This window comes from Vulpes lagopus, chromosome 4, assembly GCF_018345385.1.
Source record: "Vulpes lagopus strain Blue_001 chromosome 4, ASM1834538v1, whole genome shotgun sequence".
Taxonomy (NCBI): domain Eukaryota; kingdom Metazoa; phylum Chordata; class Mammalia; order Carnivora; family Canidae; genus Vulpes; species Vulpes lagopus.
Window position 1 is genome coordinate 87,765,004 of NC_054827.1, and position 24,906 is coordinate 87,789,909.

The 24,906-nt window shown below is 40.7% G+C and overlaps 1 protein-coding gene across 3 annotated transcripts in view; it reads left to right on the forward strand.

Annotated features, from left to right (window-relative positions):
• DMGDH (dimethylglycine dehydrogenase) overlaps positions 1 to 24,906 on the forward strand; it is a 67,480-nt gene that overhangs the window by 10,940 nt on the left and 31,634 nt on the right. For all 3 annotated transcript variants that reach the window (XM_041751664.1, XM_041751662.1, XM_041751663.1), the window contains 9 exons: positions 1,480 to 1,684; positions 7,915 to 8,163; positions 9,991 to 10,189; positions 16,849 to 17,018; positions 18,156 to 18,309; positions 20,830 to 20,995; positions 21,456 to 21,586; positions 22,824 to 23,041; positions 24,720 to 24,877. In XM_041751664.1, coding sequence (XP_041607598.1) covers positions 1,480 to 1,684; positions 7,915 to 8,163; positions 9,991 to 10,189; positions 16,849 to 17,018; positions 18,156 to 18,309; positions 20,830 to 20,995; positions 21,456 to 21,586; positions 22,824 to 23,041; positions 24,720 to 24,877 — 1,650 coding nt within the window. The remainder of the gene's footprint in view (positions 1 to 1,479; positions 1,685 to 7,914; positions 8,164 to 9,990; positions 10,190 to 16,848; positions 17,019 to 18,155; positions 18,310 to 20,829; positions 20,996 to 21,455; positions 21,587 to 22,823; positions 23,042 to 24,719; positions 24,878 to 24,906) is intronic.

The following is a 24,906-nucleotide window of genomic DNA, read 5'->3' on the forward strand; positions in this document are numbered from 1 at the left end:
AATTTAGCAACTTATAAGGATAATGCAGTATGACCAAGTAGAATTTATGCCAGGGATGCAGGGTTAATTGAACATCGGAAAATCAATGCAATATGCCACATTAATAGAATAAAGGTAAAAAACACATGATCATTTTAGTAGATGCAGAAAAGACATTTGACAAAAGCTCCTTGCTCATATTTGGTGCTCAGTAGATTTCTACTGAATGCATGAGACCTAACTATAATACTGCACAGTGTTCCCTCCATCAACTTGGTTCATCAGACTGTTACTCCTGGTTTCCCCGTGGTACCTAGCCTGAAGTCCTAGCATGACACAGGTGTTCAAGCTTTAGCTGTTGAGTGATTGAGTCAAGTATACATCTTCTTGACCCCTATATACACATAACATGTGAAGTTGTTCATAGTATTGAACAACTGAATATAAATAATTGACCAATTAGTGTTAGATTGACTACAAACGTCAGAAACCAAAATGATAATGCTTAAACACAATACAGGTTTCTCTTTCGTTTAGGCAGTCCAGGGTTTGAATAGTGGCTATTTTCCATGAATGGTGGCTAGAACCCAGTTGCCTTCTAGATCACTGCACTGTCAGTCCTAGGGCGTGACTCTTCTGTCCTTATTCCAAGTTGGCAGCAGCTAGAGCTGCAGCCATTGTGTCTGCATTCCAGACAATAGGAGGGAGGAAGCACAAAGATGAAGGGACAAAGGGCATATGCCAGTGGTTTGTTTTTTAAATAGGCTTCATGCCAATGTGGAGTCCAACTCAGGGCTTGAACTCAAGACCCTGAGACCTCAGCTGAGGGATGCCTGGGTGGCTCAGTTGGTTAAGTGTCTGTCTTCCACTCAGGTCATGATCTCAAAATTCTGGGATTGAGCCCCGCATCGAGCTCCCTGCTCAGTGAGAAATCTGCTTCTCCCTCTCCTTTTGTGTTCTCCTCCTCTCTCAAATAAATAAATAAATAAATAAATCTTAAAAAAAAAAAACCACCCTAGCTGAGATCAAGAGTCAGACACTTACCTGACTGAGCCACCTACACACCCCATGCCAGTGGTTTTTACAAAACGATTCATGAAGGCTGCCACATGACACTTTAATTTGTATTTCACTGACCAAAACTTAGTAATATTTCTAGCAATCAGTGGGAACTCATAACTGCCAACTATTGGAAACTGTTCCTAGGGGCTCTGTGTCTGAATAAACATTCAGTTTCTAAATGGAAACATTCAGTTTTCATTGCTATGGGGGTAGAGGAGAGAATGGATGTTGGAGACAGTTGCCTGGCTACTCAACACTCAGTGTGAGTCCTGCCCCTGCCTGAGCTTTGATAAAGGAATAAGAAGTACAGACTGATCAATTGATGCAATGATGCACTTTTAAAGTCCAGTTTTACTAAACATTCCCTGGCAGGATATAATTACACTGAATAATGGGTATGTTTTTGTCTAAACATTGACTCTTTTATGATCAATTTAGATTTTAGCTGGACTATATAATCCTGGAGATGGTCACATTGATCCTTACTCTCTAACCATGGCCCTAGCTGCTGGGGCTAGGAAATATGGTGCCCTTTTAAAATATCCCGCCCCGGTGACTTCTCTGAAACCCAGGTCAGATGGAACATGGGACGTTGAAACACCACAGGGATCAGTGAGAGCAAATAGAATTGTGAATGCTGCAGGTAAGCATCATTTATTAGTGAGTTTTTTCAAGTGGCCAAAAAATAAGACATTTGGCCATAGAGTAACGTCTTACACTGTGCACATTATTGTAATGTTCCCAAGATGAACATTTTGTCTGTTGCTAAGCTACAAAGTCATCACTTTGCTTTTGGTGTGTGATGCCACCTGCCCTTGGTTACTCATAGAAAGTTCATGTTCTTCTCCATTCTATTTTCTTTTACTCCAGATCATGTTTTGCTAATGATGCTTTTCCCCTTCCGTATCTACTTTCTTTATACTAGTAACCAAAGTCTAGTGTGCAGATTCGCAATCATCTTTTTTGTTCTCAGTTTGCTTCTGGGGGCAGATTTAGTCATTTGTATTCTCTCTCACCCATTTCTGATTAGTTGACTCCAGTCTAAATATGTTTAACCCTTTTCCTTTCAGAATATTATTAAATATATCTCATAACCTGTTTTTTTCTTATTTCTCTGTTACAACGTAGAGTAGTGAAGTCAAAAGGGATATTTGAGATGATCTAACAAGCCACTCATTTTCCATTGTGAAGACCAAGGTCATGTTACTTGGCAAAGTGACACAGTTATGTTGGAGTTAGGACTTGAACCTGGGTCTTTTGACTCCGGAGTTAATACACTTTCTAACAGGTCATTTACCTGTGAAGTCATTTTCAACCATCACACATACAAAATTGAGTTCTCGTGCAACTGAAAATGCTTATGCAGTCTAAACTGGACTAATAATTTGTATTTACCTGTAGTTGGTAGTGGTTAATGTAAAACCCAAAGTAAGCAGGAGGCAGTAACTGATTTTCTTGAGGTCTGCTCTTTGAGTTATTGCTTAAATTATAAATGAAAACAATCCTTATTATTTATCAGGTCAAATGCTAAGTCACAAGGACAGGTCAGAACCATGGACCCTTAAGTTCTTTCCTCTAAATTGTAACTTTTGGTTGATTTTTTTTTTTAAGATTTTATTTATTTCAGAGAGAGAGAGAGAGAGAGAGAGAGAGAGAAAGCACAAGCCCTTGCTCACAAGGGGAGGATCAGAGGGAGAAGCAGACTCCCTGTTGAGGAGGGAGTGTGATGTGGGGCTCAATCCCCAAACTACAGGATCATGACCTGAGCCAAAGGCAGATGCTTAACCGACTGGGCCACCCGGGTGCCCCGATGTTATTAATTTTTTTTAATGAAACAGTTGGTGGTTCTAGAAAAGTCATGTCTTTAATTTTTAAGAGTTTAAATTAGTATTTCTGAATTTTTCTAATCGTTGTCCCCCATTCGAAAAGCATAGAAATCTCACGCTTTCTTCAATATCTTTTGAAGTCCAAAAATAATGTAAAAGGGCTTGCCTAAAAAGTAAAAGCAAAGGCATAAAACACTGCTTTGTTTTATGCCTCATCCCCATTCCCCTAATCCCTATCTGATAACCCCACCCCACTCATCACCATCCTTAGGTACCACTGACCTAAATTCTGTTAGAAGATCGAAGACAATGAAATCTTTATCTATTTTTTTCCCATGTAGCAAGGATTTTTTGTAATCTTGCAACCTTCTGGTGTCACAAATTTATTTCCTAAAAATATTGGACTGTTTTTATAGTGATAGCAAACCAAACAAACTAAACAAACACACTCTGACCTCCAAAATCGGCACCTGGGCAGACATCACTAACTGATCACTTCCAGCGGGCTTGGGCTCTACCATTTCTCTCAACGTAGCGCTTCAGGCAACCACTCTCAACTGATACTTTGAGAAATAATGTAGAAGAACTTAATTTAACACATTTATTTATCATTTTCCTAAAATGGTAAGTTTTTATTTACATAATTCATTTTTTTCTAAACCACAAACAGGAATAAGGAATCACTGAAGATAAAGATAGGATAATTCTCAAAGAGATCTCACCTAAACCCAGGACAGTGGTTACCAGGTGCCGTTTTCTATGCAGCTATGAAATCTTATGGTCTGAATGCAGTAGGGGAGGCCAATGGCAAGAGGTCTTGGCAAACAGCTTTTCTGGTCCTGGCCTGAGAAAACAAATTGCTGGAATTAGGTTGCCAGTGTGGTCTTCCATGTTTTTACCACTCCATGGAACTAGATTCCTGGGATTATTCTACACAGTGTCGTTCTTTGTGCTTTGTCCCTGAAGCCTTTTACCCAGCCACATCTACTCCCTTCACCATCCTCAGTTCTTGGTAATCCAAGCAGCTGCTTCTTGGAAACTGTGTGAAGAACTATGCTGTCTCAACGTTCAGTTCTTTATCTCATTCAGATCATATCTGTGGCCCATAGTCTTGTTTTTTCTTTTCTTCCTCCATCTCTTCTACTGGGTAAGAAGTTACTAGATGAAATCTAACTGATTGCATAGTTGTAGTCCATGTAAAGTGTAGAAATGTGTGTGTTTAATTATTTGTGAGTCTGTTTTCAAAAAAATCTGATTTAAAGGCAAGCCTCAGTAACTGAGGGCAAAGGTTTCAGTATACCAGCTTCTAGAATTGAAGCTAACATCAGTATTATGAATAGAGCAGCCATTAGCAGAAGGCATCGTGCTAACATGATTTGAGAATGTGTGGCTGATGGAATGTATCCCAGAGTTACTCTGTGAGACCAAGATGTCTCACAAATTCAGGCAAGGCCTTCAGGCTAGCTCTGAAATCTAATTAAAGTAACCAGGATATAGACTTGGAAATGTGATCACAATGTAAAAGCTACAGACACCACTATTATCTACTCAATTTTATCATAACCTGCTAGAACTTTCTTTATATGAAATCATAACAGAAAGCAGCTGAATCTTCAGGATATTCAAGAAAAGGAGAGTTTAAAAGTAAAAATGTGTCTGTTTGCTGATGTGTCTCCAGCATTAGCAAGGTCAGTAGGGCTCCCTGGCCTAGAGACACATAGTATTGCCAGTCCTATGACCTGGGCAAATTATTCAGTTGTAAAATGGAGATAGTAAGCCCATTTCAAAAAGTTGTTATAGCAAAAAAAACAAAAACAAAAACAAAAAAAAACCCCCAAAAGTTGTTATGATCAATAATAAGCTAATAATGTAGAGTACCTAGAACAGACCCAGTAGCACATAGTAAGGACTAAAAAATTAAGTATAATAATTATGATTATAATTATTTCTTTAAAAGCCTATCCACACCCTCCCCCACCTCCTATCCCAGGGCCACTAGGATCAGTTTACTATAACTTCTTGGTACAGGCTTTAAGATTATTCCCCTCCTTTCACTTGCTCTATAGTCATACAGCACCCATTCTGCTGGTACATTTGGTTCTCAAGCTAATGTGCATGAGAATCACCATGGGCAGTATCCCAGACTTCAGAAAGATTCTACATGAAGTGGTCTGAGTGGGGACTCAGAGCTGTATTTTAAATAAGTACTCCAGGGGCTGTAATATCTGCTCCACATGGTCCGCAAAACATCTTTAGAGGAATGCTACTACATGTTCCTACAGGAGAGAGAACACAGTAACCTTATCCTTGAGCAAGCGTTGCTGAACACCAGTGTCAGACACTCCTAACGTCTTGGGATGAAATAGACTAACTTGCCTTTGTTACCTGAAGCTTTTAAATTTTGTTTCATTCCACCACCACCCCCAATCTAATGTATAGTTCAGGCAGGGACATGGACGAAAGCTATTTATTAGGATGTAAGCTTTCTCTCTGCATGGTGAAGAATGTTTCTCTTGACCTCATTTCTAATCGACTCATTAAGCCTGAGATAACTCTGTAAACTTAAGAATTTTCCTAACGTGGTAAATGAGAAATATGATTGGATCATGCCAACATGAAGCCCACTGTTTAGCCAAAAAAGAATTTCTTAATTTTGCCTGGTACTCTGTATCAAAGAATGTCACTGTATAAACCATCGTGTACGAGTAAACTTGTCCATGAATCTTCACTCTTCATTTTAACTTCATTTCTATTAATCATTGCCTTTTTTTTTTAACAGAAGCCATTTCCAGTAACATTGTTATTGACCATTCAGTTGCTTCTCAGGTCACAGTGGTAGATTTTAGTGATTCTTTCATATTTGTCTCTCTTACCTTTGAACATGGTGGGTGAGTGATGTAACAAGAGTTGAAGTATAATCCCTCTAGATTTAGGCTAACTTGCTTGACATATAGAGGAAGAAAATTCCAACAAACACCACCACCATAGGGTAAAACAGCAGGGAACTTGTTATGGAGTTTGAAATCATGTAGCTCTATAATACTTATGCATATGTTTCCACTGTATTTTAATGATCAAGTGCATTAATAAGCAAGCAATTAGACTCAGAAATTCATAAATATGTTTGAATAGGACAGAATTTACTTCTTCAATTTCTGTTTTTAATAGAAACAAGTGTATTGAGGATACTGTGGTGGTTTGAATTGCTAGGCTAAATATTTTGGATTTTTAAAAAATATTTTAAATCTGCTGTAGTTGCATATAACTAGAATATATGGCTTTCCTGTGTTTTTCTACAAAGTCCTGACATTAGAAATTCACATCTAACAAAAATAAATTAAATCTGTAAATTATTAAAAGGCCAACAAGAGACTCTAATGCCCAGAGGTAAGATTTTTGGTTTGCAAATAGACACCCATTTCTGGAACTATTAAACAAGTATGGCCAGTTAGGCATCAGGCCAAAAGAAAACAACAGAACATAGGGTGATGTTTAGATAGTTAAATAGAAAAAACTTGAACTTGGGTTCCCAGACTATATACTTTGTTATAATTGATGATTCTGGTTCTAGCTCTGAACCTTATAATTACAGAGGCTCCAGAAGTCTTTATTAGATTCCTAAAAAAGCAGAAACAGAAATGGTTGAAAATTAAGAGCATAGCCTCTAAATAAATAACTTGAATAAGATTCTCTAATCATTTGAATGACTACTTAAAATTGTTATGAAGCAAACAAACAAATAGAACCTCTTCCTCTCAAATAATCCACCGATGGGTCAGGTGATAGCACTTCCCTGCCATTTAATCATTCTAGATTCTAAAATACGTTTACACAAGTAAAAGTGTCTTGGATTTTTAAAATGAAGTCTTTCCGTAGCAAGAAAACCAATAAGGTGTGATGATTCTGGGTTCTCCCAGTGAGTCCTTGGGCATGTCTCTTTCCTTTTCTGGACTTTAGCTCCACATCTGTATACTGAAGTCACATGGGGCAGAAGCGAGGGCACATTCAGCCACAGTGTGGTTCCGTCTTTTGCAAAGGTGAAGATAACATTCGTCCCCACCAATAAGTGAGTCTCAGGACATACTGTGAAGTGACACATTCTCATGTAGGAACCTGCACCTACTTATGAGCCCTTTCCTCTTCGCTGTGGCACCTCTTTCCTCTTGCTCTGGACTCCTGGTTCTCCATGCTCTTTGCAAGAAAGGATCTTGCAAACACATTCTAACTAAACTTTTACAATAACAGATAATACTGGCTGTGCTATCTCTCTCAAAATATACACATTTTCAAATTTTAAGTTAACAAAACAATTCTGTACTTGTAGAATCTTCGGCATCAGTAAGTGGGGGAAAGGAGGGCCTGGGAGATGCAGGGAGTGACTTGCAGGGCTTTCTTATACACAATTATTATGTTGATCACACGGGGAGCCTTTATTGCTTCAGCATCTCTCTTTCAGGAGTAGTGTCAGTCCAGTACTGTCTTTCTTAGCAACATTTGTACCTTTTATATATTTGGGTTGTTTATTTTTTTCCTTCAAATAAATTTGTTGTTGTTGTTTTCCTGCCTGCATCTGCTTATGGGCAAAATGCTTTTTCAGGAATGGAGTTTCCTTAGATTACAGGCATCTTCAGAACACTGGGGCAGGATAGAATATGGTCTTCTCTCCCTTCGGTTTTGCAATGACAAAAAATTTAAAGTCATTGCAACATTCTTTTTACTTTGCCATGAGTACTAAAGTCTTTTAAATGTTTTGTTTTAAAACAAATTGCTGGAAACCTGGGTGGCTCAGCAGTTGAGTGCCTACCTTTGGCCCAGAGCATGATCCTGGGGTCCTGGGATCGAGTCCCTCATCGGGCTCCCTGCATGGAGCCTGCTTCTCCCTCGGCTTGTGTCTCTGCCCCCCTCCCCTCTGTGTGTCTCTCATGAATAAATAAATAAAATCTTTGAAAAATGAAAAATAAAAATAAAATAAATTGCCCTATCAATGCCAGTTGTGGTATGTTTACATATGTGGTAACATTTTTAAATGTCTTTTTTCTCCTTTAAGGATTTTGGGCTCGCGAAGTAGGTAAGATGGTAGGACTAGAGCATCCACTCATTCCCGTCCAGCATCAATATGTTGTCACATCGACTATACCTGAAGTGAAAGCTTTGAAACGAGAACTGCCAGTGCTCCGTGACCTGGAAGGATCCTATTATCTCCGACAGGAAAGGGATGGGCTTTTGTTTGGTCCATACGAAAGTCAGGAGAAAATGAAAGTGCAGGACTCGTGGGTCACCAGTGGCGTCCCTGCAGGTGGGTTCCACGAGTGCAAGTGTGTGTGGGTCAGGCCCATCCGTCTCGTCTTCTCTGTGGTTGGGGGCTGGCTGTAGAGTCAGCCAGTGTCATAATACTAAAGTATCCAATATCTGGGACTTTGGAGGTGAGCAGTTTGAGCTAAGCTCTGTTTTCCTGTCCCTTTGAACAATCACATCAGGAAGTGAGGAAAGAGAAAAGAGGCAGTGGGTGATGGAGAAGCTGAAGAAACATACCTTCTGCTGGTTTGGAAGGCTTCAGGTTCATCTGCCCACTCCAACCTCCTGCCTACCCCCCCCCCCCCACGTCTCCTCACTCCCCCACCTGTTGGTCTAGTTTCCAGATTCGGATGTAGCTGCTATTGTGCTTTGATGGTTGGAAACATGGCAGGAATCAGAGACTGGACATCCAGCCTGCTAAGGATGAAAGCTTCAGAGTGTGTCACAGAGCAGGATAGGTTGGTCCTGCAAACTGAAGCCTTCCCCTAAACTACATAAATGGGTTAGAAGAGCCCTTTGCTGACATGGGAGGAACTATAGTGTCTCTTTCAGGTTCTGTAAGGGAGATGGACCTATTTTTGTTTTTCATGACATATTTCTACAGAACTAGATTAAAGATGGAGGTTACATAAGCAGGTAAACAAAGCAATCTATAGAAAGTACTAAAATGTCATTGGTGCACTAAAATATTATAAGGGATGTAAAGAAATAGAGGAAATTGTACTTTCTAGAATTACACTTGATACACTACTTGGGACAGGGAGTGAACCTGTACTCCTCAGTACACCTATGCCCATGTGACAGCAAATGATCACTAAACCACCTCCTACCGAAGTTCGGCCTCCCACCTAGTTCGGCTAGGCTTTTGTCTTGTTGAGTGGGCTCTGCATATTTGGGCCTGTGGAAATAGCTCCTGGTCTCCAAGGGATGGCTGTTCGTCACCTGAGAGCCTTCCTTTCTGCTCTTCCCTCATGCTGGCAGCTTCACTTTCAAATAAATGTTGAACAAATACTTAATTTCAGCTGGAGGGAGAGCCAGATTGTCCGCTAGCCCTGGGTGCACTCACGTCCTGGTCCAACCCTGGTGGTCTCCAGGTCTCTGTGCAACTGACCCAACATGCAGGTCACAGGAGGAACAGCACCTGGCTGGCTACTGTGTGGGAAAGTCACCAGCCCTGGTGGAGAAATTCCTTCAGAAACTCATCTGCAGGCCTGCCTTCCATCACAGTACCTCTGAGGACTGAGAGAAAGATTGTGTTCCAAGACCCTTCCCTTGGAATTCTAGCCCTCCCATACGTGTGTGAGCAGGCTTGAGGAAGGAGGCCCCAGGCCTTTCCTTCTCTGCTGAGAGCAGAGAGGCATCTAGAACCCATTGTCCTAGATCCTGGAGTAGTTTTCATTTATCCCCTATGTCCTGACATGACTTTGTAAGCTCCCATTTGCCCTTACCTGGGAGGACAGAGCAGACTTTTATGGTTTATTGAAGGATAAAAACTCTCTTGACAAGCCAATCATTGTTTGTTTTTTAAAATTATGATTGGATTAAATGTTGGAAACTGTTAATATACCTAGATTTAAATTTATTACTAATGAAAAGGGTTAACTTTCATTATTTTATTGTTTCAACAAAAATAACATAATGTTATTTTCTTAGTAATGTGATGGAGACCTATCTGTTGATAATGAATATGAAGTTTAGACTTTTTTTAAAAAAAAGAAGTACCTTCCTAAAGACCATCTTTAAATGTGAGCTGATTCAGGGTTAAGTCACTTTAGAGTACATGACAGGGCAGCTGCAGCATCCTGACCACAGTGGTATGTCTCTTCAGGGTTTGGAAAGGAGCTCTTTGAGTCTGATCTTGACCGAATCATGGAACATGTTGAAGTTGCCATGGAAATGGTTCCAGTCTTGAAAAAGGCTGACATCATCAATATCGTCAATGGTCCTATCACCTATTCTCCTGACATTCTGCCTATGGTGGGACCCCATCAGGGAATCAGAAACTACTGGGTGGCAATAGGCTTTGGGTGAGTATCTCCATTTAGTTCAATATTTATTTAAAAATTTTCCCCTTATTTTAATAGAGCCAAGTATTTTAAGTAAGCCTTGTCTCATATTCTCAGGCCAAAATGGAGAATGGAGGGAGGGGCAGAGTTTTCTTCCTTTCATGACCATTGAGATATGAGGAATAAAATACTTTTTTTTTTAGATTTTATTTATTTATTTGAAAGCGAGAGAGAGAGAGAGAGAGAGAGAGAGAATGAGTGGTGGGGGGAGCAGGGAGAGGGAGAAGCAGCATGCTCCCCACGGAGCAGGGAGCCCATGGCTCCATCCCAGGACCCTGGGATCATGACCTGAGCTGAAGGCAGATGCTTAACAAACTGAGCCACCCAGGTACCCTGAGGAATAAAATGTTTCAATTTTAAAATCCGTACTGTGGATTATTCATGGTTTAATCACCTATATAGATTTTAAAGCTTATCACACACAGGGCAGTGATTTCCTGGAAACTTCTTTTTGCATATTTCCTGCCATTTTCATTATTCATGTCTCTTTTCATGTCTTATAGGTTCAGATTGGTCAATTTACCCCAATTTTACAAGGATGTTTTCATAACACAATGTGACAAACGTAATTTAAAATATCAAATGAGTAATGTATCTGATGCCTTTTTCACCATAGTTCGTGTTTGTCCAACATAATTTGCTTCTTTATCATTCCTCAGGTTGCTTACTATTTATGATTCTGTGACCCATTTCATGTTTCATCTTTAATATTTGTCCCATTAATTTGGTGACTATTAATGTCAAGCCCACTTTACTATCATGTCACAGCTTCTAATATTCTATTTTTCTTCCCCATTTTAGTTGGCCATTTATTCACTAATATTTAATGATCACTAGCTCAGTGCCAGGTCTCTTGGTAGGCATTGGGCTACAGCTGAAGACAAGGCAATGAGGTCTGTCCAGAGGCACAGGGCTGATTAGGGTGCTGTCCTACCAACACAGCAGAAGCTGTGCTCTGAACAAAGGGGGCAGCAGTGTACTGAGAGATAGGAGGTAAAATTCTTTAGACTTGGTGATTGATTGTATTATGTCTTGAGGAAGAGAAAGAAAACAGCAAATGATGCCAAACTATCTAACTTGACCCCTGGGTGGATGCCAGGGCCATCAGGAGAGAAAACCGGAAAAACAGTGAGTTACATTTTTGAAAGTTTGGGTTTGAAGTGTTTTTTTTTTTTTAAGATTTTTAAAATTTATTATTCATGAGAGATACACAGAGAGAGGCAGAGACATAGGCAGAGGGAGAAGCAGGCTCCCTCCTGGGAGCCCGATGTGGGGCTCAGTCCCAGGACCCCGAGATCAAGACCTAAGCCGAAGGCAGACGCTCAACCACTGAGCCCCCCCCCATGTGTCCCTGAAGTGTTAAGTGGGACATCTGTGGGACATCTAGAAGGAGAAAACCAGAAGGAGATAGAGGGCTGGAAGGTATAAAGTAAGTGAGGGTTTAGGTAGTCATATGCATATGCAGCCATATGCATGTAGGAGTGTTTCTGGTGTGTGTGGCTTGAATATCTTATTTGTAGGAATGCCTATTCATATTCTTTGCCCATTAAAAAAAAAAAGATTATTTGTCAGGGCGCCTGAGTGGCTCAATCAGTTAAGCGTCTGACTCTTGGTTTTGGCTCAGGTTGTGAGATCCAGCCTTTGTGGATCTCTGTGCTCAGTGCAGAGTCTGCTTAAGAATCTCTCTCCCTCTTCTTTTGTCTCTCACTGACCCCCCCCCCACATGCTCTCTCTCTCTAATAAATAAATCTTTTAACAAATTATTTGTATTGTTATTGTTAGGTTGAGGAGTTCTTTATATACTCTAGATACAGGACCTTTATCAGATACATGATTTGCAAATTTTTTCTCCCATTCTATGGGTCATCTTTTCATTTTCTTGATAGTGTCCACTGAAGCATGAAAGTTTTAAATTTTGATGAAGTCTAGAATGTGTTTTTTTTCTTTTTTAGCATGTAGTTCTAGTACCATATCTAAGGAATCATTTTCTAATCCAATTTCATAAACTATGTTTTCTTCTAAGATTTTTATAATTTTAATTCCTACATTTAAATCTTTGATCAATTTTGAGTTAATTTTTGTATGTAGTGTGAGGTAGGGGTCCAACTTCATTCTCTTGGGCAAGCACCATTTGTGGAAGATTGTTCTTTCCTATTGCCTATTTCCTGCCAAGGAAATTAGGAAGTGCATTCTTTAGAATACCAGTTACTGATTACCTAGAAATTGTATCTGCTTGCATGGGGCTGAGATTGCAATCCTGCTCTGATCGTAGACATTGAAATGTAGATAGGAAAGATGACAGGTGGGGGACAGGCAAAGTGCCTCACTCTCTGACAGATTTGGTCTGAACCGAAAAGGACTTCTTGTTATCTAAAAGTTGAGATTGCTAAGACATTTCTTATGTAATATGGAATGCTCACCTTGGCTGCCTCTCCTGGCTTACATCAGTGATCCATTCCCTGGTTCTGGAGGCCAGTGGTTTTCATACCTGGCTGAGCAGCAGAATCATCCAATGGGCATGTTAAAAAACAATCACAGGGACAACCTGGGTGGCTCAACGGTTTAGCGCCGCCTTCAGTCCAGGGCGTGATCCTGGAGACCCGGGATCGAGTCCCATGTCGGGCTCCCTGCATGGAGCCTGCTTCTCTCTCTGCCTGTGTCTCTGCCTCTCTCTCTCTCTCTCTGTGTATCTCTCATGAATAAATAAATAAATAAAAATCTTTTTAAAAAAACAATCACAGCCTTGTGATTAGTCACTTGCATGTATTTCATCCTCCTTTACATCCTATCTGTGAAATTCCTATTTGTCAGGAGAACCCATGAAGTTGTGTTGAGTCAGAAAACCAATAAGCAAACAGATTCCCAGACATTTGGGAATAGCTATAGCTATCGATCCTATAGCTTCTGATTCAGTGGTCTGGATAGGGGCCTAGGATATGCATTTCATTGTTGTCTGTAATTCTAGTACAACCAGTTCAGAGAATTTGGGTAATTTGCAAACTGTCTACATATATGCCAGTGCTCTTTTACCTTACTTGCAGAGCACTCTCAAAGTTGTTTTACTTTTGTTTAGTCACAATTCTAATAAGGTTTTCTGCTTTTAGGTGACTAACCCATGCCCCCCAAATGTTTAATAGTTTGGATTATATATTTTTTTAAGACTTTTTTATTCATGAAAGACATAGAGAGGCAGAGAGATAGGCAGAGGGAGAAACAGGCTCCCCCATGGGGTAGCCTGATGCAGGACTCGATTCCAGGGCCCTGGGATCACACCCTGAACACACCATTTAATATGTTGGCAAAGGGAAGTGCCTCCTGTGGCGGCTGCCCACCGTGCGCTGAGCAGAGCCGGGCGTGGAGGTGGTCCTAGGAAGCTGCCCACAGCAGTGCTGGCTGATTCATTCTGTGTTCAAGTTTCCAGTTATTTCATTTGATTACATTGGGGTGTGTTTTATGAGACGGTTGCAGCTCGGCTAAGTTGTAAAACGAACATGTGCATTTCCATTACCAAAGTAAGTATCAAATCCTCGGCGGGTTGGAAGGCATTCTTTCCGGTACATTCCCAGGTGCCACTTTCCGACCATATGGGTAGTGTAGCCTGCTTCTTTTAGAAGCTGGGGAAGGAGTTTTTCATCCAGAGGCACACAGCTGGGCTGACAGGGCCAGATTATTTGGTGTTGTAAACCTGTGTGGATCTTAAAGAGATAAACATGAAATTATATATAGATGATCTGAAACATCCTGAACAGCAGATAGAGTGGTTGTTTACTTTTCTTTTAAAAGATTTTATTTATTTATTCCTGAGAGACATAGAGAGAGAGGCAGAGACCCAGGCAGAGGGAGAAGCAGGCTCCATCCAGGGAGCCCGACGTGGGGGACTCGATCCCAGGACCCCGGTGTCACGGCCTGAGCCAAAGGCAGGCGCTCAACCACTGAGCCACTCAGGCATCCCTAGATTGGATTATATTGAATTGTATGTAGTTTATCTTGGCTTCGAATAGATTGTAAACAGCAAATTTGAGAAGCAGAGAGTGCTATAAGATATAACATCTGACAGTTTAACAGAGCTATCATAAAAAGCAGACGCAAATAAAAAGCATAGTAGCTGGGCCATTTAGAAGTAGTGGGCTTTGTAGATTAATGCTAGCAACAGCAGAACCTAATTCCCTTTCCTCATCAAGTTCCCTTCCACTTCCACTTCATACATTAGTTCCTTGTGAAAATCTTATCAATTGGGCTTAGGCATACTCTGTTGTTGGTTATACAAGAGCTCAACAGCCACCATGTATTGCTTGCCTACTATGAGCTTTTCAATGCCACGTCAATGAATTCACCACCAGCACCATAAAGAAAGTGTGCACAAAAGAAGACTAAAGCTCAGGGTGGTTACAAAATTTTCCCAAGGTCACACAGCTAATACCAGCAGAAGAAAAATCATACCCAGATCTCTCTTACTCCATGCTTATTTTTAGCTAGTAAGCCAGAGGCTCTCAATAGATGTTTCATAACACTCAGTTGTATGGCATTTTACATATAACTTGTTAATGGTTAGGAAACTGATGTTTGTAAAGGATTTGCTATTTGAAAATAAATTAGACTTGATTCAGAATTGTCTCCAATTAACAGCACTCTGCCCCATTTGTTAGCTCATACACAGTAATAGGGAGAGAACATTATGGTGTAGCAGTGAGACCAAAGGAAACCAAAGCACAGTCCTGGCTTTGCTCAGAGTCTGTCAAGAATGAGAATACTGTCTGTCATGTATGTCTTGGTTGAAAAAAATTGAGAAGCACTGAAGAAGTAAAGTCCAGTAATAGGAAGTGTACACTGGGGTCAAATGTCTGAGTGTGTATCCTGAATCTGCTCTTCATTAATGTGTGACCTTATTCAACCCCTATGTGGGGGCTGACTTTCCCACTGGGAAAATAAAATTGTTAAATAATAAATCAGCTGGTACATATTAGATGGAAACAATGCCTGGCAAAGAGCAAGCACTCAATAAATGTCAATAGGACTTTACACAAATTCAGATCTTATAAAGAGTATATCTAGCTTTCAAAAATGACAGCTTTTTATATATCCTACCTGCACCTGGTAAAATGAATTTTAAGCAGATATTTAATAATTTTTATTGCCTTCTTGAAATTTACTGAACTTGTTTATGGGTGATTTAGATGACCCATATCTCTTTTTTAGAAGATTCAGAGAAGTATAAATTGTTGCCTTTTTATTTTACTTGAGAAATATCCTCATAAGTTTAGTCATTTTTTTAAAGATTTTTTTTTATTTATTCATGGGAGACACACAGAGAAAGAGAGAGAGAGAGACAGAGACAGACAGAGACACAGGCAGAGGGAGAAGCAGGCTCCATGCAGGGAGCCCGACGTGGGACTTGATCCCGGGTCTTCAGGATCAGGCCCCGGGCTGAAGGCGGCACTAAACCGCTGAGCCACCCGGGCTGCCTGGTTTAGTCATTTTTAAATAGATTTTATTTATTTATTTGAGAGAGAGAAAACATGAGAGAGCACAAGCAGTGGAGGGGGAGAAGCAGGCTGCCCACTGAGTGGGGAGCCTGATGTGGGGCTTGATCCCAGGACCCTGGGATCATGACCTGAGCCAAAGGCAGCCACTTAACCACTCAGCCACCCAGGCACCTCAATCATTCATTTTTTTATAAGATAGCAAAACTGGTATCTTGTGAGAAAAGTTAGTTAACATTTACAGTCTTTGCTAAGGTCCTCTCAAGCTCTTAGAGTGATTCCTGCTGTTAGATTGTGGTCATTCGGGGTACCGGAATTTCTTGTATCTTCAGATCTGCTCATGTAGCTTCTTTTCTTGGTCATCCCCCAATGACTTTCTGTTCGTCCAATTACTCAGAAGCTTCTCTTGACTTAAACCTCAGATAAACCTACAGGAGAGTCCTTCATTAGACAAGAGTGAGTGTGTAGAACTAACTGTGATTCCTTCATCTCATATCAAATTATTTGCCACAGTCATGTTCTTGGTTTTAAAGCATCTTCGTATAGAACTAGAAAACAAGCCTACCCTTGCCACCAAGTGACCTATTTGTTGCAAAACACAAGGGGACGTTCTTTTCCCTCCCTTCCCCACAAGTCCCTGGGTAAGTGCCTCTTCCTCTGAATGCTTCTAAGAGAAAGGTTCCAGGTTCCTGCCCAGAGGTCATAGCCCAAGGTTACCTGAGCTAAACTGAGGCTGAGAAGAGAAGGATGTGCCACTCTGCAGTGTACAGTTTCTCCTGCAAGGCTCCTATCAGTTAAGATAATCCTAGCTCCAGAGGGCTGATAAGATAACAACTAAGTTTTCCTCTTTTGTTCCTTTCTTCCATTTTCCATTTTCCTAAAGTGAGCATCTCTCCCAGCTGAGAATCGTAAGCTATTTTGCAGGTATGCATCTCTTGAAACTATGGGTGCAAACTAGCTTCTTTTATGCCTAAATATGTATTTTTAAGGAAAAAAACTATAGTATAAACATTATGTTGTTGAGGGTTCTAAGTAGCACAGAACACTCCAACTTGGCGGACCTGTAAAATAGTTGGACGGGTCCCATTATTTGAAAACTATGTATGTTAATAACAGTGTATTTATCTCTGTATTTGGAAGGTACGGCATAATCCACGCTGGTGGGGTAGGGAAATACCTCAGTGACTGGATCCTGCATGGAGAGCCTCCATTTGACCTCATAGAATTGGATCCCAATCGCTATGGCAAATGGACAACTACTCAGTACACTGAGGCCAAAGCAAGAGAGTCCTATGGATTCAACAATATTGGTAAAGTGCGGGTTCACCGCTGTCTACAAAGTGGGTACAGAATCGATTTGCAGTGCCTCTGAGTTTAGAAGCTTGTTATTCTGTGCGTCGTGGTAGGAGTACCTAGGGGTTCTCACAAGCATGATGGCTTTGGGGCGCCTGGTGGCTCAGATTGTTAAGCATCTGCCTTCTGCTCAGGGTGTGATCTCTAGGTCCTGGATGGAGCCCCATGTTGGGCTCCCAGCTCGGCGGGGAGTCTGCTTCTCCTTTTCCCTCTGCCTCTACCACTGCTTGTGCTCTCTCTGTTTCTCAAATGAATTAAGTAAAAAAATCTTTAAGCATTATGACTTTAAGACATGACAAAGAATCTATATGAATGTGTATATTTGATTTGTAGAGTGCGTCAGTGATTTTAATTTCTAAACCTGCTTTTACTTTATCCTTGGACAGTAATATAAATGACCATTTGGCTTTTTTTACATAATTTTTAAAAAATGTTTATTTATTTATTTTAGACAGAAGGAGAGAGAGACAAGTGGGGAGGGGCAGAAGGAGAGAGAACCCCAAGCAGACCGTGCACTAAGCCCAGAGCTGGACTTGGGGCTGAAACTCAGGACCCTGAGATCATGATCTGAGCTGATACTAGGAGTCCGTCGCTTGACTGACTGAGCTGCCCAAGCACTCTTTACATAATTTTTTAAATTGCAGTGTGGTTGACATATGATATTGTTACTTTCGGGGTCTACAACATATTTGACATTTGTATACATTGTGAAATGGTCACGACAAAAGTGTAATTACTATCTTTTTTTTTTTTCAAGTTAAGACTTCATTTATTTTTTAAAAAAGATTTTATTTATTTATTCATGAGATAAAAAGAGAGAAAGAAGCAGAGACACAGGCAGAGGGAGAAGCAGGCTCCTCACAAGGAGCCCGATGTGGGACTCGATCCTGGGACTCTGGGATCACACCCTGAGCCAAAGGCCAATGCTCAACCGCTAAGCCACCCAGGAGACCCTATAGTTACTATCTTTTACATAAATTTCATAAATAAATGCTGCTGGATGTTAAGAACTGAGTTTTATATTTTCTGATTCCCTTCAAAGTTGTTTATAGTTTTGGTTATATGCTATTTAGGTACTAATTTTCCTCTTTCAGTTGGTTATCCTAAAGAAGAACGATTTGCGGGGAGACCAACTCAGCGAGTCAGTGGGCTTTATAAAACCCTGGAGTCTAAGTGTTCCATGGGGTTTCATGCAGGCTGGGAGCAGCCACACTGGTTCTACAAACCGGGTCAGGACACTCAGTACAGGTAAGCGAATGCCGTAACCTGCCTGTGGCTCTGAATGTAGAATGAAATTTTAGAGATAGAATGGAGGGACAAGAGAAATGCTACTCCCCCCTCCCCAAGTCACTTCACCCCATTCCAAAGAGCATTGAGCCTTTCCTATAAAAATTATTTTCTGGCAGTGGAAGCATTAATCTTTCCCACGTGATATTGGCTTGGATCTAGGCCCCATGTGGCTTTCAGAGTCCTACAGCCAGCTCAGGTGAAGCCTCCACTTGGCATTTTTCCAGGAGCTCAGGGGACCCTTCCCCATCCCCTCTAAACCCTCACATGGCTTCATTTGGCTCCTAAAGATGTGTCCTGGTTTGGGATGCTTGCTCAAATCACATCATATGGAAATAGTATGAAAACATGGATTTTTGGGCACCTGGGTGGTTCTGCAGTTGTGTCTGCCTTCGGCTCCGGGTGTGATCCTGTGGTCCTGGGATAGAGCCCCCTGTCAGGCTCCCCGCAGGGAGCCTGCTTGTCCCTTTGCCTGTCTCTGCCTCTCTCTGTGTCTCTCATGGATAAATAAAAAAATCTTTAAAAATATATGGATTTTCTGTTTATCAAGGAAGAGCTCATAGCAACATCTTTCAAATGTGTGTGCACTGAGTCATGCAAACTATACGTACTGTTGATAAATTAGGGGGAAAGATTGTTTACTTAGCATTTTACATTAAGCTAAACCATAAACCATGTCACTAAAACAATTCTCCAAATTCCTCTAAAGTTGTTGTCATTGTTGTATTTGGATTACATGCCATTGTTGTCATTTGGGATTAATAGTGATTATGTATTTTTTCTCATAAGAATTCATAAACCAAGAGAAAACAAATAGCAAATCTAGAAATTGTGGGGCTCCTGGGTGGCTCAATCAGTTAAGTGCCTTCAGCTTGGCTCGTGATCCCAGGGTCCTGGGATCGAGCCCTACATCAGGCTCCCTGCTCAGCAGGGATTGTGCTTCTCCCTCTGCCTCTGCTCCTCCCCCAGCTCCAGCTCTCTCTTTTGATCTCTCCTTCTCTCTCAAAAATAAATGAAAATCTTTTTTAAAAATCTAGAAATTGTTACCTCTTTTTTTTTTTTTTTGGTCTTGTCATTTTGCTTATTTAAATAGGTTTTGATGTCTACTTTAAGACCAGATCCAAATGGTAGAAATGGTAGAAAGCATAGTAGAGGCTCAGTTGTTGATTAATGAATTTGGGCAGAGTAGACAGCCTAGAATATCTGGGGGCAAAACACTGGTTCGTTTTTTTCTAAATGACTCAGGTAGATGCCAGATCACCTTTGGTCTTTGGATCTGACCTGTTTCTTTTATTTTAATAATTAACAGCCAAAAACTCATTAGCAGACAATATTCTGCTCTGCAGTTAAAATACCACATTAGAAGATGACTTTGTCAAGTAGAAAGGACCCTAAATGAGCCAGTAGACTTTTGTTCCAGCCCAAGCTCTGTCATTTACTTAGGCAAAAGCCTTGTCAATCACCTTGTGCCTTTTCTCTAAAACATGAAGATGTTGGGACCAGGTCCTTGCTTATTCTAGGTGTGGACCAACAGCATAAGCATCACTTGGGATGCTGTTAGGATGCACAATATAGGGCCCCAACCCAGACCTGCTGTATTAGAATCTGCGTTTTAGCAAGTGGAAGTGATTTGTAGTTGCATCAGTGTTTGAGAAGCACTGGACAAAATAGCTCTACCTCACTACATTCTGATTTAATTAGGTCCAAAAAAGATTTGGTATTTTTTAAATGCTCCCCAGGTGATTTTTTTTTTTAAGATTTTATTTATTTATTCATGAGAGAGGCAGAGAGAGAGAGAGAGAGAGAGAGAGAGAGAGAAAGGCAGAGACACAGGCAGAGGGAGAAGCAGGTTCCATGCAAGGAGCCCGACGCAGGACTCGATCCTGGATCCTGGGATCAGGCCCTGAGCCAAAGGCAGGCGTTCAACTGCTGAGCCACCTAGGCGTCCCACCCAGGCAATTCTAATATGCATCAAGGTTGAAAACCTCAGGACTGGTAGATTTCTATGCTTTCTTCCAGATTTGAGAGCCCATATGTCCTATCTTAATTTCTAGTTAATTAATACTACTTTGTTCACTGTAAAATGGGTCAAAGGAATAGAAGAGTAACTTTAAAAAATCAGTTTCTAGGGCAGCCCCAGTGGCGCAGCAGCTTGGTGTTGCCTTCAGCCCAGGGTGTGATCCTGGGGACCTGGGATCGAGTCCCATGTTGGGCTCCCTGGATGGAGCCTGCTTCTCCCTCTGCCTGTGTCTCTGCCTCTCTCTCTATCTCCCTGTGTCTCTCATGAATGAATAAATAAAATCTTAAAAAAAAACCAACAACAACAAAAATCAGTTTTTACCATATGTGTATGATTCACAGAACAGAACATTAGGTTGGTACCCCCCCCCATGGGATTTCCTAATTAATAGCATTTAATAAATATTTTGTAATTTTTTGAAAATGAATGACAGTTATTTTATGACAAATATTGTGTTTCAGGCCCAGTTTTCGTCGCACAAACTGGTTTGAGCCTGTAGGATCTGAGTATAAACAGGTTATGCAAAAAGTAGGGGTTATTGACCTGTCACCCTTTGGCAAGTTTAACATCAAAGGCCAAGACTCTGTTAGATTGTTGGACCATCTCTTTGCAAATGTCATTCCAAAGGTAAATAACCTTATACGGGTACAAGGTTCAGGATTTTGGCCTGCTTAATTCTTTGTCCTCTTATTTTTTTTTTCAATTAGCATAATTAGCATGTTACTTTAGTCCGCCTAATGATTCCTGTATGAATGCTGGAACTCCTCACCTGACCATGAATATTCTAACTAATTTTCTAATTTAAATTTTTGTTGAACAAATTATCATCCAAGGACCTTATGACTTTGCTAAATTGTGTCAATAGGGAACTGCAAAATTCACTGAAGTGTACTTTTTATGACGAATAGTTATAATGATCATTTAAACCAAGAACTTCAAAATTAATTTTGGGTTTAGGTTTAAAAATAGTTCACACAATTGATACAAATGATAAGATTCAGATTTTTTTCATTGTTGACATGTTGTGTTAAAAGAATATGTAACATTTTTATTTCATCCTGAGGTAATTTTAAATTGTTTTGCATAGGTGGGTTTTACAAATATAAGTCACATGTTGACGCCGAAAGGTCGAGTGTATGCTGAGTTGACTGTTTCTCACCAAACTCCTGGGGAGTTCTTACTAATAACTGGTTCTGGATCAGAACTTCATGATCTTAGGTAAGTGCACACCTAATAAGAAAATTTTATATTGATTATGTATTGACTCAATCTTACAGTGAAATTTTCTTTTACCAAGAGTTGAATTTACAACTTTAATTCTTAAACCTTTTCGTTTCAAATAAACTTCATATCTTTTATAGGAAATTATTTGAAGTGGGGACCCTGTCCCCACTTCCTCAAAAGGTAGTCCATCCATAGGGTTTATTGGTTCTAATAATATTAATTCCCAATTATTAGATAACACCAATGTGTCAGAACTCTTTTTAGACATTATCTTAATTAATTCTAATAGATATATCTGCAAGGTTCATATGAGAAAACTGAAGATTGAGTTAGAGTAACTTGCTTAAGCCAGTCCTTTTTATTCTGATGCCCATGTTCAGTCCATTTGAGTAAGCTGCCTACCTGGGGTTATCATCTTCCTTTTTGATGCTTTGTGCTCTCTGGCCCACCGCAAGATTTAAATCGTTGACTTGCCAAGACAATCCTTCACGTGAATCTTTGGTCTATGATTTAGTCTACTATAAAATCTGTAGTCTTTAGCATTCCAAAAACATTTGGAATGCTATTGTTTAATAAATGTTGTACTCTGAAATTCTCACTATGGTTGTAAAATGATGCGAATTATATCCTCCAACCCAAGATGTATCTTAGTAGCTTAGCTTTGGTAAATCCAGATGATCATTTTATGTAGCTCCAGGGACTGCTCAGTAAATGATAAACAAACCCTAAAACTGGGTTCCAATAACTCATCAAGCCTTAGGAATTGAAACTAGTCTTTAGAGTTTTTATCGTTTCCTTGTGATTGTCAAAGCAATTAAGTGTCTGGTGGCAGGCACATTATTAACCTGTAGCAGCACAAATGTGCCTTCCGTGTATAGGTATTAGAGAAAATTTGAGTTTAAATTAATTTTTGAAGATTGAATCATTAGTTTAAATGCAATAGGGCTGTCACTGTTGGAAAGAATTATGTGGCAGAGCCTATTTAAATTGAAGGATCCTTCTGTACTATGAAAAATTATCCCCAAATTTATAAGTGAGTGGTTTAAAGAGAATCACTTAACATCTCTGGGACTCAGTTTCCTCAACTTAAAAAATTAGGTTATTATATGAGATGACACTCTTGGGGCTTCCTGGTAATTCTAGACACAGAGCATGTCTTCCGAGAATTAATATGTTACCACCATGCATTATTCAAGCAAGATTTAACACAATGTTTATGACTCAAATGCAGATGGATTGAAGAAGAGGCAGTCAACGGTGGATATGATGTTGAAATTAAAAACATAACCGATGAGCTTGGAGTCCTTGGTATTGCAGGGCCCCATGCAAGGAAGGTTCTGCAGAAACTGACTGCTGAAGATCTTAGTGATGATGTTTTCAAGTTTCTTCAAACCAAGTCTCTAAAGGTTTCAGACATTCCTGTCACTGCTATTAGGATATCTTATACTGGTAAGAACTGGAAAACAATTTTCTAAAATTTAAGAGAAAGTCTCTAAAATTTAAAAGAAGCTAGCACAAATGAACATGTGCACATGCATATATGCCTGTGCACACACACACACTCACAGGTGCATGCACACATACACACGTGTGTGCGCACACACATAGTCTTGTCAGGATAACTTTAGAGGAAGATTTCCTCCTGTCCAACTCTTACAATAATTCTGGCTCTTCCCTCCTAGTCTGGGAGGGTCATTTCCCAGATTTCCAATTGTTGTTCTAATCCCATAGCTGCTTACTAGTTGGAAGGGTGGATTCAAAAGTTGGAAGAGGCCAGCTGTAGAATAGTTGGAAGGCTTGACAGCCTATTCAGGCCAGCCTGACTCTACCTAGCAACATTCAAGATGGTCTCTCATGGAATCTCTCATAATAATCTCTTAAATGTATCAGGCCCTTCTCTTAAAGCATTACCACTAAGGCTCTTTTAGGGAAGTCTTCATATAGCATCTAACCGTGTGCATAGAAGGTATTTGAAATAGAGATGAATGAATGCTTCTCAGTCCGCCTTGGTGCCGTGAGCTCACTTCCAACTTCCCTCTAGCCCTCCTTGTTCTTTCATAGAAAGAGTACTTGTTGCTCAGGCATCCCTTCAGGTACATGTGACTCAGGTTCTGGCAGTGTCCTGGAGAAACAGATCACCGTCAGCCCTCAACAAGGGAACGAGGAGAACGTACATAGAGGATGAAGGCTAAAGTTCCTCCCTGGGCTTCTGCTGTACACCTCCCTGTCCTTTCACCTGACCTTGGCAAAATGGTGACTAGAATAAAACATAAGCGGAATAAGTAATAAACCAACTATTTGAGTTGGGTTTCATTTCCTTTGGTTTTTGCCCACAGCTCTAATGGTGAATAAAAGTGGGGAAGAAGAGTATTAGAGATAAATGCTGTCCCACACTGAAGACCATTTGAAAAATTGTCAGTTGCTTATATTTTTAAGCCTTGTGATTTGAGGGTAATGAGTGGGAATTGAGGTTTCTTTCTTTCTTCTTTTTTTAAAATAAAGATTTATTTGTTTATTCGAGACAGAGCGGCCGGCGGTGGGGGGGGGGGGTGCTAAGGGAGAGGGAGAGAATCCACAAGCAGACTCCCTGATGAGCACAGAGCCTGACATGGGGCTCCGTTCCAGGACCCTGAGATCAAGACCTGAGCTGAAGCTAAGAGGCTGCTTAACTGACTAAGCCACCCAGGTCTCTAAAAACCCTGACGGTGATTAACTATGCCAGCATCATGAAGCTGAGGTCAAGAGTGCAGGTTAATTCCTGTATTAACTATCATATTGACTATCATAAGTAAATAAAAATTAAAAAAAAAAAGATTTAAAACTCAGCCGTGTCCCTGTTTTGTAAGTGGACTCTCTCCGTTCCTTTTTTTTTTTTTTTTTTAATAGTCACACAGAGAGAGAGAGGCGGAGACACAGGCAGAGGGAGAAGCAGGCCCCATGCACTAGGAGCCCCACGTGGGATCCGATCCCGGGTCTCCAGGATCGCGCCCTGGGCCAAAGGCAGGTGCTAAACCGCTGCACCACCCAGGGATCCCCTCTCTTCGTTTCTTTACGTGTCTTAGCTAATGCCCATTAGGCCTGGTAATCACTGGTCTTACCTAGTGCGGTCCTTGTGGGTTTGTTGCAGGTGAGCTGGGCTGGGAGCTGTACCATAGACGAGAAGATTCTGCGGCCCTTTATGACATTGTCATGGACGCAGGCCAGGAGGAGGGAATCGACAACTTCGGGACCTACGCCTTGAACGCCCTAAGACTGGAGAAGGCTTTCAGAGCCTGGGGGTCAGAGGTTTGAAACGCCAGCATCTTCACCCAAAT